Source organism: Lutra lutra, chromosome 10 (genome assembly GCF_902655055.1).
Source record: "Lutra lutra chromosome 10, mLutLut1.2, whole genome shotgun sequence".
Taxonomy (NCBI): Eukaryota; Metazoa; Chordata; class Mammalia; order Carnivora; family Mustelidae; genus Lutra; species Lutra lutra.
Window position 1 is genome coordinate 109,622,380 of NC_062287.1, and position 13,808 is coordinate 109,636,187.

Below are 13,808 nucleotides of genomic sequence, written 5' to 3' on the forward strand. Positions count from 1 at the left end.
TTTCCTAAGGACCTAACGCGAAGTGTTCCAGGATGTTGGGAGTCAGCGTTTCGGGGGTCCACGGGGCGCTCCTCCTGGACGCCGGGGACGTCAGGGACTGCGGCGGGAGCGCGCAGCCGGGTTCCCCTCGGGGCTCCTCTCCAGGCGACTCTCTCCAGTCGCAGGCCTTTGCCCCGCTTTTCCCGTCGCGGGGAACTTGTCTCCACTCCTCCCCGCCCCTTTCCCTCGCAATTGCTACCCCTTTAGGTGTTGGCGGAAATGTCACCTTTCTGTGAAGCTGTCCTGCCTCAAGTCTTGGCTGGATTCTCAAGCCCCTCTCCCTCCCCCGCCCCCATCTTGGCCTGGCCCGTGCGGTCACGGCCTGTCATGTCTCTGCATCCCTCCAGACGCCCGCTTCTCAAGACCAGACCACCCCAGTCTTGGGCACAGCCCCGTTACGTGGAGTGGCCTGTGTCACTGTGCCTTGCATTGATTTTGAGCAGGTGCCTCGTTGAGCTGCGGTTTCAGTCCTCACCTCGACACACAAGTTAGGGACCAGAAAGTGCAGCCTCAGCCAGAGCCCTGGTGTCAGTTGGTATCAGCACCTTGGCCATCACTGTGCTCCCAGAGACACCACCCGCACTGGACAGAGCTTTGGGGTGTCTGCAGCTCATTATCTGGGGTCCAGGTGTTCCTGAGTCCCTCCACCCCGAGCCCCGAGGACAGAAGTGCTCTGACTACTCGTGCCAAATAGTTTAATGTTGGGGGAAAGGGAGAGGTGAAGCAGGGCTTGGCCGAGTCACCCCTCAAGGCAGAAGGGGACAGGTTGAGGGGAGGAGGCGGCTGGTTCCAAGCCTGGCACCTTCTCAGCCTTGCTGCGATTCTGGGCAGGTAGCCTTCCTCTCTGGGCTTCCACCTGCCCTGCTCTCCTTGGAAGGGGACAGGGCCTCTGTAGAGGCAAGGCTGGAGGGGGTAACATTCGGGGCAAGACGAGTCCGTCCACAGGGCCCTCATCATCACTGAGGGTCCTGGACAGGCCCCAAGCACACGGCGGTGGGGGACAGGAGCCCCAGCCTAGCTGGGAGGGGCAGGCCTTCCTGATCTCTGCCGGCCTGAATATTCGGGAGGGGATACGGTGTGGGTCGGGCCCTTGGGATTCTGAGGGGACTTGAGGCTCCAGGGTACAGGCCCTGGTAGTTGAGGGGCTGGTAGGTGGCTGGGGCCAGCAGAGTATCAGTGGGGGACAGCAGCTGATGGTGCACCTGGGCAGATGTCCTGGAGTTGGAGGCTGGAGCTTTGTTGGGGTCTGAGGGAGGATGTGGTCTGAGTGGACCCCAGACCTCCCCTTACATCCTCAGCCTCCCTTGTTCCTTCCCTGCTCCCATCCCACTCCTCCCTTTCTCAGCCTTTGCTCCTCCCTCTCCCTTCCCTGTTCCCTCTTCCCCACCCTCTCTAATTATCCAAATCCTTCCCAGTTCTTCAAGGCTCCTGCTCAGGAGCCACCTCCTCTACGAAGCCCACCTGAACCTCCCACCCCTGCTCTTAGCACCTTGTCCCTGTCCTGTTCTCTCTGCCGTTAGTCCTAACTTATTCCAGAAATCTCTGCCTCCCGCTCTTTCTCCACACAGGTGCCCAGCGGGCTTGCTGAACCTGCCAGAGCCCGTTGTTGGAGGCCCTGTGGCCCTGTCACCTCACTTCCTGCCCACCATGCAGGCTCTGGTCCTCCTGGGGGCGAACCTTTTTCCTGCTCTGCAGGGCCCTTCAGCAGGCAGGGGCGGAGGCTGCTGTGACTCCGGGCGGCGATGCTGAGCAGGGCTCGTGGAGATACAGTCCTGAAGGTACAACAGGCGGGAATGGAGGCAGAAGTTCAAGGGGAGAGCCCAGGCCGAGGGTTGTGATCAATAAGACAGTAGGACCCCAGGATGAGTCAGTGGGCACGACCCTCAGAGAAGGTCTGAGGAGAGGCCTTAGGAGAGGCCCGGGGGATGAGGATGGGGGCAAGGGGCTGGGTGAGGGCAGGTGGGTGGAGCTGCCAGGGCCCAGACAGTACCAGGAGTCCGAGTCAGTCTCCCTAAAGCCCTTGGCAAAAGGGTTGCTGGCAATTTTCAGCTGGGTGATCTGCAGAGGAGAAAGTGTGGTTATGGGCCGGCCCTGAGCCAGGGAAAGGCTGCGGGGCCCCACGTTCAGCCACCCCGTCTTCCCTGGATGCCCCAATCATGAGGCCCTGGGACCTGGGCCCGTCAGCCCGGGAGCCATAGAGGTGGGCATGACAGCAGGGGAATGACTGAGGGCAGAGGTCTGCTGAGGCCTAGAGAAGGAGAGAAGGGCCGGGCCCAGGGCTAGACCCTGTGAGCACGTGAGAGCTCAGAGCCTTGAGCCTCGGTCTCCCTCCCTGTGAAATGGGCTGGCAGTGGCCTTGTGAGCTGTGGCCCAACCCACCCGGTGGTTCTGATAGGCTGTCACGGCCGTGAACTGGGTCTCCGTGAAGATGAAGGACTTGAAGTTCTCCTGGGCGTAGCGCTCACTGTCCTTGCGCGGGTCCACAAAGACCACGTGGAATCGGGGCTGGTAGCGGTGCATGGAGTTGAGAATGATCTGCGGGGGGTTGCGGAAGGTGGTGTGCAGGGGAGAAGCTGCAAACCCTCCCTGAGGATAAATCCTCTCCAGGGCATGAAGACTGCCTTTCTTATAATGGGGGCACAGTCTGGCCTCCAGAGCCTATAGCTCTGTGGCAAAGGCCCCTTTGTGTCAGCATTTTTGCCTCTTTGCCTTCTGTCACAACCACATCCTTCTGTCAGTTTTCAGAAATATCCAGAATCTGACCACCTCTCCCAACCCACCGTCCCCACTCCGCCTGGCCACCATCATGTCTGCCTAGATTTCCTCCACTGCCTCCTGGCCCATCTCCCAGCTTCTCTGTCCATTCCGTGCACAGCAACCCCAGTGAGCTGCTCCATGTCACCCCGTTCAAAAGCCTCCTGTGCAGAGCAAAGGTCAGAACCCTCTCCACAGCCAGTGGGCTCCACAGATCAGCCCTGGCAGCCTCGGGGTCCCTCTCCTCCCACCTCTATTCAGTCCACTTCAGACACATGGAGCCTCCTTGCACTCCCCTCCCACCCACCCACTGGCCCAACATTCTGCATCCTCAGGGCCTTTTCACTTGCTGTTCGTCCCCTGCAACAGCTTCCACTTCTGTGTGCACAGGGGCCTTCCCCGTTTCCTTTAGATCTCTCTTCAAATATTGACTCAGCAGCTTCTAGAACCTCTGTGAATGGACAATTCACCTCTGTCTCAGTCCCCCTCCCTAGGTTCCTTTTTCTCCTGGCATTCATCAGCATCTGAGACACTGCACACAGGGCCTTCTGGATTCTTTGTTTACCATCTGTCCCCTACCCCAGGAGGCAGGGATCTTTGTCTGTTTGACAAAATGGCAACAGTGCTGGGTTCCTGCACCTACCAGGGGCCTGGCCTGTGGTAGGAATTCCAGAAATACTGTCTACAAGGAGGACAGTGTTTGCTGGAACATTCCCACACCTCCTGCCCCCTCACCCGCCTGCTTGGACAGTCCCCTCTGCTGTCCAGCCCCTGGCCAGGTGAACTTGGCCCCCAGCATTGGCCATCAGTAGCAGGTGGGGGTGCTGGGCACCAAGGCCACTGGGCATGGACGGCACGGCTAGCCCTGGTCCCAGACTTCATCACGATCAGACCCCAGCGTCCCCCAGCCCTGGCCTGACCCCTCCCCACTGCCTGGGGCCTCACGTGGCCGTTGTCATCCAGCAGGTTGTTGGTCAGCTTGAGCTTGTCGAAGGACACAATCTGGCGCATCCACTGCGCGCCCTTGGCCGGCGAGTCCGGGTGGAAGTGCACACGACCGGGTGTGACCGGGTCTGCTTTGCCTGCCACCAGCCAGGCTGAGCTGTGAAAGGCGTACCTGGGGAGCAGAGCAGGTGGCAGGGGTGCCCCACCTGGACCCCCACCCCACCTGGAGCCGGCGCCGGCGGGGCGTGGGGCCATCCCTCAACATGACTGCCTGTGCACCAGCCCCACCTCGCACATGAGGAACGTGAGGCCTCGAGTCAGCCTTGAGTTCCCCATGGTTGCACTGAGCTGGCCCACTCTGCCTGCCTGGGCCACTCTGCCTGCCTGGGCCACTCTGCCTGCCTGGGCCATTCTGCCTGCCTGTGCCACTCTGCCTGCCTGGGCCACTCTGCCTGCCTGGGCTGGCCCGCTATCCCACTTGAGACTCTCGGCTGCCCTGAGCTCGGCTCCCCTGCTGCCATCAGGCTTCCATTGTTGCCCGAGGATAGGCCTGCCTGACGCTGCTCCGAAGGGCCCCTGGCTCACCCCAGAGTGCGGGGAGGGGTCTGCTTCCTGGCTCAGCCCCTGCTATCTGAGCTCCCTCCCTGGGCAGCCCCCAGACCTGTATCTTTTGTCATCCAGAGGCACGAAGTCCATGAGCAAGGCATAGTCAGCCAACGTGTCCATGCCCAGGATCTTCACCTGGAAGGTGGGAAACATCCGCCTGCAGGGGAGAGGTGCTCAGGAGCCCAAATGTAGCGCCGGCATGACCCCCGTCCCCACCACACACACACACACATGCACACGTCCGCTGCTCACACCTGCCTGCCTTGGTGACAATCATCTCTGTGCCCAGCTGGTTGAATTCCTCCCACAGAGCCTTCATCTCCAGCTGAACTGTCACGCTGGACACACGTGGGTTCTTGGGTCCCTGCTTGCTGGGCTCGGCCACGACTTGGGTCCCTGCAGAGCCGGTCGAAGGGCCCAACGGGAATGGGGAGTCCAGCCGGGGCTCCCAGCTGGAGCTGGTCATGGGCAGGGTGTAGGGCTCTGAGGACGCAAGTACCCCGAGGCCAGCAGAAAGGAAAGCTGGGGAGAGAGGATGAGAGTGTGGGCCCCTGTTTGCCTCACCCCCTTGCCACCAAGCCAGCTCTCATCCTTCAGGCCGCACGTATGTGCCTCTTCCTGCAGGAAGCCCTCCCTGACTGCCAGGCCTGCGTTCCCCTAGCACCCCTGACTGAGCCTCCCTTCGTGAGGTAAATGCAGACTTAAAGCTCCTGGAGGCCAGAGACGGGGCGTGTCTGGTTCCCCAGGGAAGCTTTGAGCCATCAAGTGGACTCATGGCTATGAGCAAATTGTTCCACGCCCTCCCCCACCTCGGACCCTCAGTTTCCATATCTGTCGCAAGGGGTTCTTAATATCTGCCTCATAGGGTCCATGATTACGGAGCCTGGCACCCACCAGACCCTTCAACAAGGCCTCCTCACTTTTCCCCTAAAGTTCCAGTTTTTGATGTACAATCCTGGCTCAAGCCTTGGCCACAAGTTTTGTCGTCTTCTAGTCTTAAAAAAAAAAAAAAAAAAATTCCAGCTACAGTGAGATACGACTTTACAGCCACGCGGAGGGCTATTCCCAACACCAAACAAAAGCCAAGAAGAAAGCGAAAACAAGCTGCTGGGATCGGAGACGATGTGAGAAGTGGGAGCCCGGGTGCATGGCCGGCGGGATGGGAAACGACGCGGCTGCTGGAGAGCGGAACGACCACACATCCAGCAACTCCACTTCTGGGCATTTGCCGAGACGTGGAGAATTGCACAAAAGGAACTGGGGGTGGGGGGCGGGGACCTGACAGATTCGTGCACATCTGTGTCCACAGCAGCCTTGTCCCCAATAGCCTGAAGGAGAGAGCACCCTGAATGGCCACGAGTGAGCAAGCAAACTGTGGTCTGGCCAGATGATGGACCATTATTCCCCCTTAAAGAGGAAGGACATCCTGCTGTGTGCTGTGACATGGAGGGACTTTGAGGACGTTATTCTAAGTGAAACAAGCCAGACACAAAAGGACAAGTCCTGTGTGATTCCATGAATGGTCCGATTCACAGGGAGGAGAATGGTGGTTGCGAGGGGGGGGGGGGTGCGGCGCAGAGGGAGTGGGACAGGGAGTGAGTGTTTAATGCGGACAGAGTTTCAGTTGTGCGAGATGCCAGACTTCTAGAGACGGATGGTGGGGATGCAAACACAGCAGTGTGGGCGTCCCTCGTGCCCCTGAGCTGTGCACTTAAAAATGGCTAAAATGGAAATTTTTATGTTATGTATATTTTACCACAATTTAAAAATTAACACCAGGGAGGGAAAAAAAAATCCTGGAACACAGACTATTCGTTTCTAACCTCCCCCGGAGGGACCAAGAGCCTGGTAAAACTGAGATTCCCCGGGGGCAGAGGTGGATTTCGGTGTCGGATGGATGGACAGACAGACAGATGGGTGGAGGGAGATTCCGCGGTGGGGGTGGTGTACGTGAGATGAGCCAGCAGGTGGGCAGCGCGTGGTCGGAGCTGGCTTACAACAGGTACCTCATCTCGGTGTGGGGCTCAGGGTCTGTGACCTCGTATTTAGCAGCCCTGAGGGGTCGCATAGGAAAAGTGGCCCCTCATCAAAGCCCCTGGGAGTTCTGCAGCCTGGGAGTGTGGGTTCTCTCTGAGAGGGAGGGGGCACATCAGCTCTGCGTTCCCGAGGGGCAGGACGGCTATACGGGCTGATGTCCCCCAGCACTGGGACCGGGCCGTCAGATGGGCAATGGTCCATTGCTCCGTGCCCCTGAGGGGGCAGGTCCATCATCCAGGTAACTGGTACCCCTGGATCTATGGTTCTGGGCCCCCAAGGGAGAGGCTCAGGGCTTCCCTGGGTCTGGGAACTTTGCGGGCTGGTTGCTGGGTCCCAAGTCTTCAACGAGCCCATCCCCTGCCCACCTCAGTCAGCGGACCACCCCCGAGGGCTCTCAGGAACTCGGGAGGGGCCTGTTTTCTGCCTGGTTCCTCTAGAAGTAGGCATCCCTTGGGGTCGGGATTTGACAATTTCCCACAAGCACGGAGTCAGGTCTGGAGGGGAAGTTAAAGCCTTCTTGCCCAGTTCCTCCCCACGCCCCAATGTTGATACTCAATGAGTGAGGCCCAGAGAGGAGAGCGGACAGGTCCAAGGTCACCCATGCCTGAAAAGGCTTTCCGTTCCCAGAAATGACTCATTATCCCTACCCAGCAACACCCCCAAATTTGTACCTACAAATATGAGCCCATCAGCCCTGCCCTGGTGGGATCTGAGGCCTCAGTGTGAAGTGCCCCCACCCCACCCTCTGGCCCAGGACCTGGGTCCAGCAGGGGTTTCCTTGGTCCCCATACCCAGTCCCTGCCCTGCCCCATTCACCCCGGAGCCTGAGCCCAGCCATGGAGCCATTTCGGCTGCCTACACCGTACCTGCCATGGGGACGGCCTGGACGTTGGCTCCTGGAGGAGCCCTGTTCAGTGGGGGGCCGGCTGCAGCTGCCACCTGGGGGCCCCCTGCCTGCTGGGAGGGTGGTCAGCCTCTCAGGATCTCCTGGCCCACTCAGCGGCACGGCTCCGGCTCCGTTCTGCAGGACCGCCCTTCCCTCCGAGCAATCACTCACGTCTTACTTCTCCACCGGCGCCAGGCACCTGCTCTCTGCAGGTGGGACCCTGGTTCTGGGGGGAGGCAGGGCCCCTTCTCCAAGCCACGCTCAGACTGGACTGCACAAGGCTGCTGGCTGGGCTTGTCCAGCTCCGGGTGTGGCGCTGTGTGGGAGGAGGGCAGGTGGGAAGGCTCTGACGTTGCAAAGCCTCCTCTCCCCCTACCGGTCCCCTCTCCCAGCTCCCTCCCTTCCCCAGCTAGGAGACCCCCAGCTGTTCCTGATCAATGGACCCAGATGCTAGGTGGGGGCCCCATCTTGAGGACCTGTTGGGTGGTCTGCAGGGGCCCAGGCCCAGTGACTGGAGGGGCTCAGAGCCCACAGGGCCTGGGGGAGGCTGGGGAGGCCGCAGGAGCCACAGGAATATGAGGGCTGGATGGCAGAAGTGTTGCCCTCTCGCCGGGACCCCGACCCCTGACCTGGGGCTGCTGGTGCGGTATGGCCTGGGCAACTGGGGCAGGAGACACAAGGGGTCAGCGTCAGCCAGTGACAGCAGAGCCCCTGGCCTGGGTGGCAGGAAGCTGAGTCTTGCTGATGAGCTGTGCAATGCTGGTGGCACAGATCCCTGTGCCTCAGTTTCCCCAACTGTAGTAAGCACGTAATCTCACCCCTGGGATAGACAGCGGTAAACCGTTCCTGTCCTGATTGATGGGGCCTCCGGCATCCCCACAGGGCAGGACCCTGGCCCGGGACAGAGGTCACAGCTCTGTCTGTTCTCTCCAGCCTGACTAGGCATCCTCTCCAGGCTGTCCCTGTCTGTCCTGGCCGGCCATTCGGGGACGCATAGATCACCAGTCAGGAAGGCACAGCGGGGTGGGGGGCACCCCAAAACTGGTTGCTGTCAATGGAGAGTGTGGTTTGGCCATTTCGTCACTACCTCATGGCCCAGGGAGGATTACTGGGCTGGACCCCAAGCTAGCCTGCCCTGGGAGGGGGTATTTGAGCCCCCAGGCTAGCGCTAGGTGACAGCACCTCAGGCTGTGCTGGGCATACTGGACTGGGGTCCTGAAGGCAGGCGAGACCACCCTTCCCCAACACACCACCGCTTCTGGGGACGTGGGGTACGCAGAAGCCCATACCTGAGAGTGGCCGTGATGGAACCGAGGAGTGGAGGGGCCACTTCTCTTCCAGGGGGACACCCCGGCTCCTCCCAGAGCCCCATGTCGGGGGGCCACCTCTCCTCCGTTTAGCTTAGGGATGCCGCCTGCTGTGGTCTCCTATCCCCCTGGCTCCTGCCAGCCGAGCTGGGAGAGGCGGGAGGACCCCTGGCACAGACCCATGTCAGCCTTTGCACTTTGCTGTGGGGCAAGATAGGGGGCTTCTCTGTGCTTGTGAGGGTCCCAACGGCTCTCAGGGGCCACCCAGTGGGGTGTGGCCAGCAGGGCCACACTGTCCCAGGATCCATGGTGGTCCTGGGAGATTCCCACCAGTCCTGGTGGCTCCCCCTCTGCCTGGAGTCCCAGGAGTGGGCCAGCCTAGTCTTCTGCTGGGTACTGATGTGTGTGTGTGTATGTGTGTGTGTGTGCCCTCAGCTTCGGTCTGTGTGATGGGAAACACCCCCCCCACACGTCTGTGCTCACACTGACACGCCAACCCACATGCACACAGATGAACTCAAGCCCCAACGCCCCATAACCGCTCTTGAGCACACATGCACACGCTCCCATGTGCGTGCACACACGTCTCTCTGACACGCGCGCTGTGCACAGGCGTTCACACTCTGCATAACCGCCTCCCCGGCTGGCCTGCCCTTCCTGCCCGAGGCGCCTGCTGGCCTCCCTGCCCCTCTCATCCATCTTGCCTGCCAGCCCGTCCCTCATGCCCCCATATCCTTCACACCTTCTCATCTCGCTGCTCGATAGTAGGAGGCCGCGTGGCAGCTGTGGCCGCCGGCAGATGGATGGGCCAGGCGGGGGATGCTGTGGGGCCGGGGTGTGACACCACCTGTGGTCGGAGCGCCGGGCCCCCCAGATGCCCTGTCGGGCTCGGGTGGGCATGGCTGTCAGGCTGTATCCAGTTTGGCCTGCACAGGTGCCCCAGAGTGCCCAGCTCAGGACCGAGGGGACCCCAGCAGCAGACCCGGTGCCCCCTCCCTCCTCAGGTGCTGAGGACTTCCATCCAGCCTCCCTAGTAGGATTTCCCCTACCCCAAGTCAAGTTACCTCTTCTCCCATCCCTGCGCCTGGGCAGGCTGTCCTGGGCGGGGAAAGCCTTGTTGGGCTCCACCCCCTCCCCAGCCCAACTCCTCATGAACCCCCACGGGAACTGGGCCCATTACACATTGGAAAAGCGTATTAGGGCTCTGAGCCCAGCCACATATAGAACCCCTGGAAGGACACCCTAGGGACTTTGGTCTTGGAAACACATGTGTGTGCAGTCACACACATACATACAATACCTGGGCAGGCACACGTGGTCACCCACACACGTGTGCGCATACACGAGCACGAGCTTCTGCTCTCTCAGACTGACTCCCTGGCCCACGGTGTACAGGCAGGTTGGGGGGGACCCGTCTGTTGTCTCCAGGACAGTTTTTCTCCAAGTGGGAGAATCAGTCCTCCTGGGCACTGATAAGCCATCGTGGGTACAGAGACAGCCACCACTGGCCCCGGGACACACAGCGTGTCTAAGACCACGCTGGGCCAAACCTGCCCCAGATTGTGAGGTCACAGGATAGAGGACGTGAACCATTAATCCATGGACATCTTCCATTTTATAGATGGGAAACTGAGGCACGGAGGTATGAGGTATGGCAATAAACAGGGTATATGGCAGACGGCAAAGGGGGGCCCTGGGCTCAGGACTGTGGCTCAGGAACCACTGTTCGGATGGGAGGACTGAGGCTGGGCAGATCTGGTGTGGGTTAGGGACCTGGAGTGGGGTGGCAGGGCAGGGACAGAGAATGTGAGCTTGGCAGTCTGGAGGGAGGCAATGCCTTTCTCATAGTATGCGGCCTCCTGATGAACACGGGGTACCTAGTGGACCCCCCCTCATAGAGCACAACCTCATCACTGAACATCTGGAAGATGGCCATACCGAGCGGCCGTGGCTGGAAGTCTCGGTCATGGGAAGAGAGCTGAGGGCCAAGGTCGCTGGGGCCAACCTCTGCCCTGGCTCCTGTGTTTAGAAATGGAGACACAAGTCACCTTAGAAAGACAGTTGTCATTGTGGAAGTGCAGCCTAGTGGTTAAGGGCATTGATAGTAAAGCCTGGGTTCGAATCCTTGCGAGCTATGTGACCTCGAGCAAGTCACTTAACCCCTCTGGTCCTAAGCTTCCATGACTGTAAAATAGGAACTATAATATCTTCTCCTATCATCCTGAGGTTTAAATTAAACAGTTAATAGTCCTTAAAACAGTGTTTGACACACAGTAAATATAATATAAAAGTTTATCAAATTTTTTAATTGTGAGAGAAATCAGGGGCGCCTGGGAGGGGCAGTCGGTTGAGCAACCAACTCTTGGTTTTCTGCTCAGGTCACGATCGAAGGGTTGTGAGATTGAGCCCCGCTTGGGGCTCCTCATTCAGCATGGGATCTGCTTGAGTTTCTCTCCCTCTCCCGCTCCCTCTGCCCCTCCCACTCATGCTGTCTCTCTCTCTTTCTCTCAAATAAATAAATAAATAAATAAATAATTAAAAAAAAAAAAGAAAAAAATGTGGAGGAAATCACAAGCTTTAAGAAGAGAAAAAAAAAAAATCCAGCCAAGTTCTTTGGTTACTTTGGTTCTTTAAACAATTTTTGAAATGTCAAAGTCTTTTCAATGTATCTTTGCCTTTTGCTGGGTCACTCCCAGGCTGGGCCATTCCATGGGAGGGAGCCCACTGGGGGGTGGGAAGCCGGACCCCGCCTGGCTGTCCCTTCTGCAGGGATGGATAGGGCTGATGAAGGAAGGAGGTCGTTTGGTCATCTCTCTTACAGATGGGGTCCCCACCCGAGTTCCATCGGCAGGAGAGGACCCTGTGGGCCATAAGGACTTGTCTTAGAAGGAGGGGGCTGTGGCAGCTCCCTGGGCTCAGAGGCAGATCTCTGCGATGGGTAGGGGAGGGCTGAGCCACCAGAGCGTGTGGACCCCTCGGAGGCCTCTCCCACCTCTGAAGGTCGGTTGGGAGTCATGGGGATCCGTCACTAAGGAGGCTAGGGCTGGGCACCCCGCGTGGGCAGCCGTGCGGCGTGGACACTGCAGGACACAAGGGCCACGGAGGGCCACGGAGGACATGCACCTTGTTCGATAGCGACACCACGTGGCAGCAGGCAGAGCAGCAGCGGGTGGGCTGCCCATACTTCTAGATCTCCCTGCCGGATGTAGAAGCAGGATTCCTGCAACATTCCAGAAGGGGAGGCCTGCAGACGGCCTCGCTGGATTCCCTAACGTGCAGAGGGATGCTCTAGGAATTAACTGAGAACAGAGAGAGGGTTCCATGTTTGCACCTCCAAGCAGGTGAATTAGGGGGTGGCCGCTCCATGTCCAGGAAGCCTTCCTTGGCTACCTGTGGCCACATTAGATGCTTCATGTTGCCCGCACCCCTCCATTTAGCCTCCTGGGTTGTGGTTGCCGGGTTCTTCCTCTGTCTCCCCCAGGAGGTTGGGGACAGCACCTCGGTCTTATTCCCCATTTTTTCACCAGAGCAGGACAAAGCCGGCTCAGAGGTGGGGCTCAGCGAGTATCTACCAGAGGAAGGTGTGAACAGCGGTTAGGGAGCGAGACAGGCAAACAGAACCTGCGAGGCTGAGCTGAGGTGAACCTTGGGTCTGGGGAACTCAGGACCAGCCTGAGGTCAGAACGGGCTTCCTGGAAAGGTGACATCAGTCTGGATTTTTCTGAACTGGACAGGAAAAGAATCAGTATCTCGGCAGGGGGTGTGACCTGCTGGTGGCTGAAGAGGACAGTCTGAGGCGGGGACTTCAGTCCCAGGCAGGGCTGCCCCACGGCGAGGACACTCCAGGTGAGGAAGGTGCTGGTGAAGGTGGGGCTGAGATCACAGCGTGTGGGGTGGGGGCAGGCCAGCGGGGCCACTGTCCCTTATGTCACCTGGTAAAGAAAAGGCACCTGTGGGACTGGGGGTTGGAGCAGCAAGCCCACCTTGAGAAGGCAAAACTACTGGGAAAGCAGATGATAGCTCCTGGCATCTCCCAAGCAGGGCTTGGTTTGAGTTAGATGTGTCTGTGCATCTGGAAGGTAAGAGCCAACAGAAAGGGACAATGCCCCAAGGGTTTTGGTCTCAGCTTTGGAAGAGGGCAGAAACGCAGAGCCCCCGGAGAGCCCCTGGTTCCCCCAGGTAGAGCCTCCCTCCCACGCAGCCGCTCCCCGCAGCCAGCAGCCAGCAGGCGGAGCTCAAAGCAGTCAGGCCGGTGATTACTCAGGAGCGGTGGCCTTTAACCGACAGTGGCTTATTCAAAAGGGATTAACCTCAAGGCTCTGACCAAGGGAAGCGGAGGCTGGGAGGAAGATCAGGAATAAAACTTTTCGGGGGCAGGACATGTGGAAAGGCATCTGGGTTCACCTGCAGGAACCTGAGGCCCCCCTCTCCGGTTTTCTAACTTGGTGCATAAGGCACAAGCGCTCGCAGTCAGGAAGTCGATGCCCCGGCTCGCAGGGGAGCCCTAGCCCTGGACTCGGGGGCTGGCTGGGCAGATCGGGGGCACAGGGAGAGCGGGCACCACAGTGCCCCCACAGCACGGCATGCTGTCCAGGGTGCCTGACTGCCCTTGACCTACAGTGACCTGGTGCTCTAAACGCCCAAGACAGTTGCCAGAAATCCGGGGCCATCCACCAGAGTTCCCCGCCACGGAGCGGCTGGCTGATTGGGCCCGGCAGATCCCAACCTCTACATATGCCACCGTGCGGGGCCCGACCCAAGCCATCCCTTGTCACTGTGCAGACCAGGGAACTAGGGGATGTGATCACCATGTACAGACGGCCCCGTCGGCTAGCCGGTCAGTGGGGGCCACGTGTCAGAGGTCACAGTTTGCCAGACCATAAAGCGTGACACCAGATGGAGGTGTTGTCCCCCCCTCACCCGCAAGCAGCTGGGTTGAGTATTAAAGCAGCAAATTCAATTAAAAAAAATTTTTTTAAAGGCTTAGCAGCTTCTTAAGATTTATGTATCTATTTTATAGACAGAGAGAGAGAGAGAAAGAGAGCACAAGTAGGGGGGAGCAGCAGAGGGAGAGGGAGAAGCAGGCTCCCCGCTGAGCAGGGAGCCCAACTCGGTACTCGATCCCAGGACCCTGGGATCATGACCTGAGCTGAAGGCAGAGGCTCAACAGACTGAGTCACCCAGATGCCCCTCAAATTTTTTTTTAAAGATTCATGCACTTTACTGAGTGTTAT

At 59.2% G+C, this 13,808-nt stretch overlaps 1 protein-coding gene across 1 annotated transcript; it reads right to left on the reverse strand.

The window, feature by feature from the left end:
* Positions 1–729: 729 nt before the first annotated feature.
* TBX10 (T-box transcription factor 10) lies at positions 730–7,414 on the reverse strand. The gene is made up of 8 exons (XM_047694023.1): positions 7,248–7,414; positions 4,599–4,866; positions 4,400–4,501; positions 3,739–3,910; positions 2,419–2,574; positions 2,030–2,097; positions 1,717–1,811; positions 730–1,285 (listed from the first exon to the last, which is right to left on the reverse strand). The coding sequence occupies exons 1-8, from the start codon at positions 7,252–7,254 to the stop codon at positions 996–998; spliced, it is 1,158 nt and encodes a 385-aa protein (XP_047549979.1). The 5' UTR covers positions 7,255–7,414; the 3' UTR covers positions 730–995.
* Positions 7,415–13,808: the final 6,394 nt, after the last annotated feature.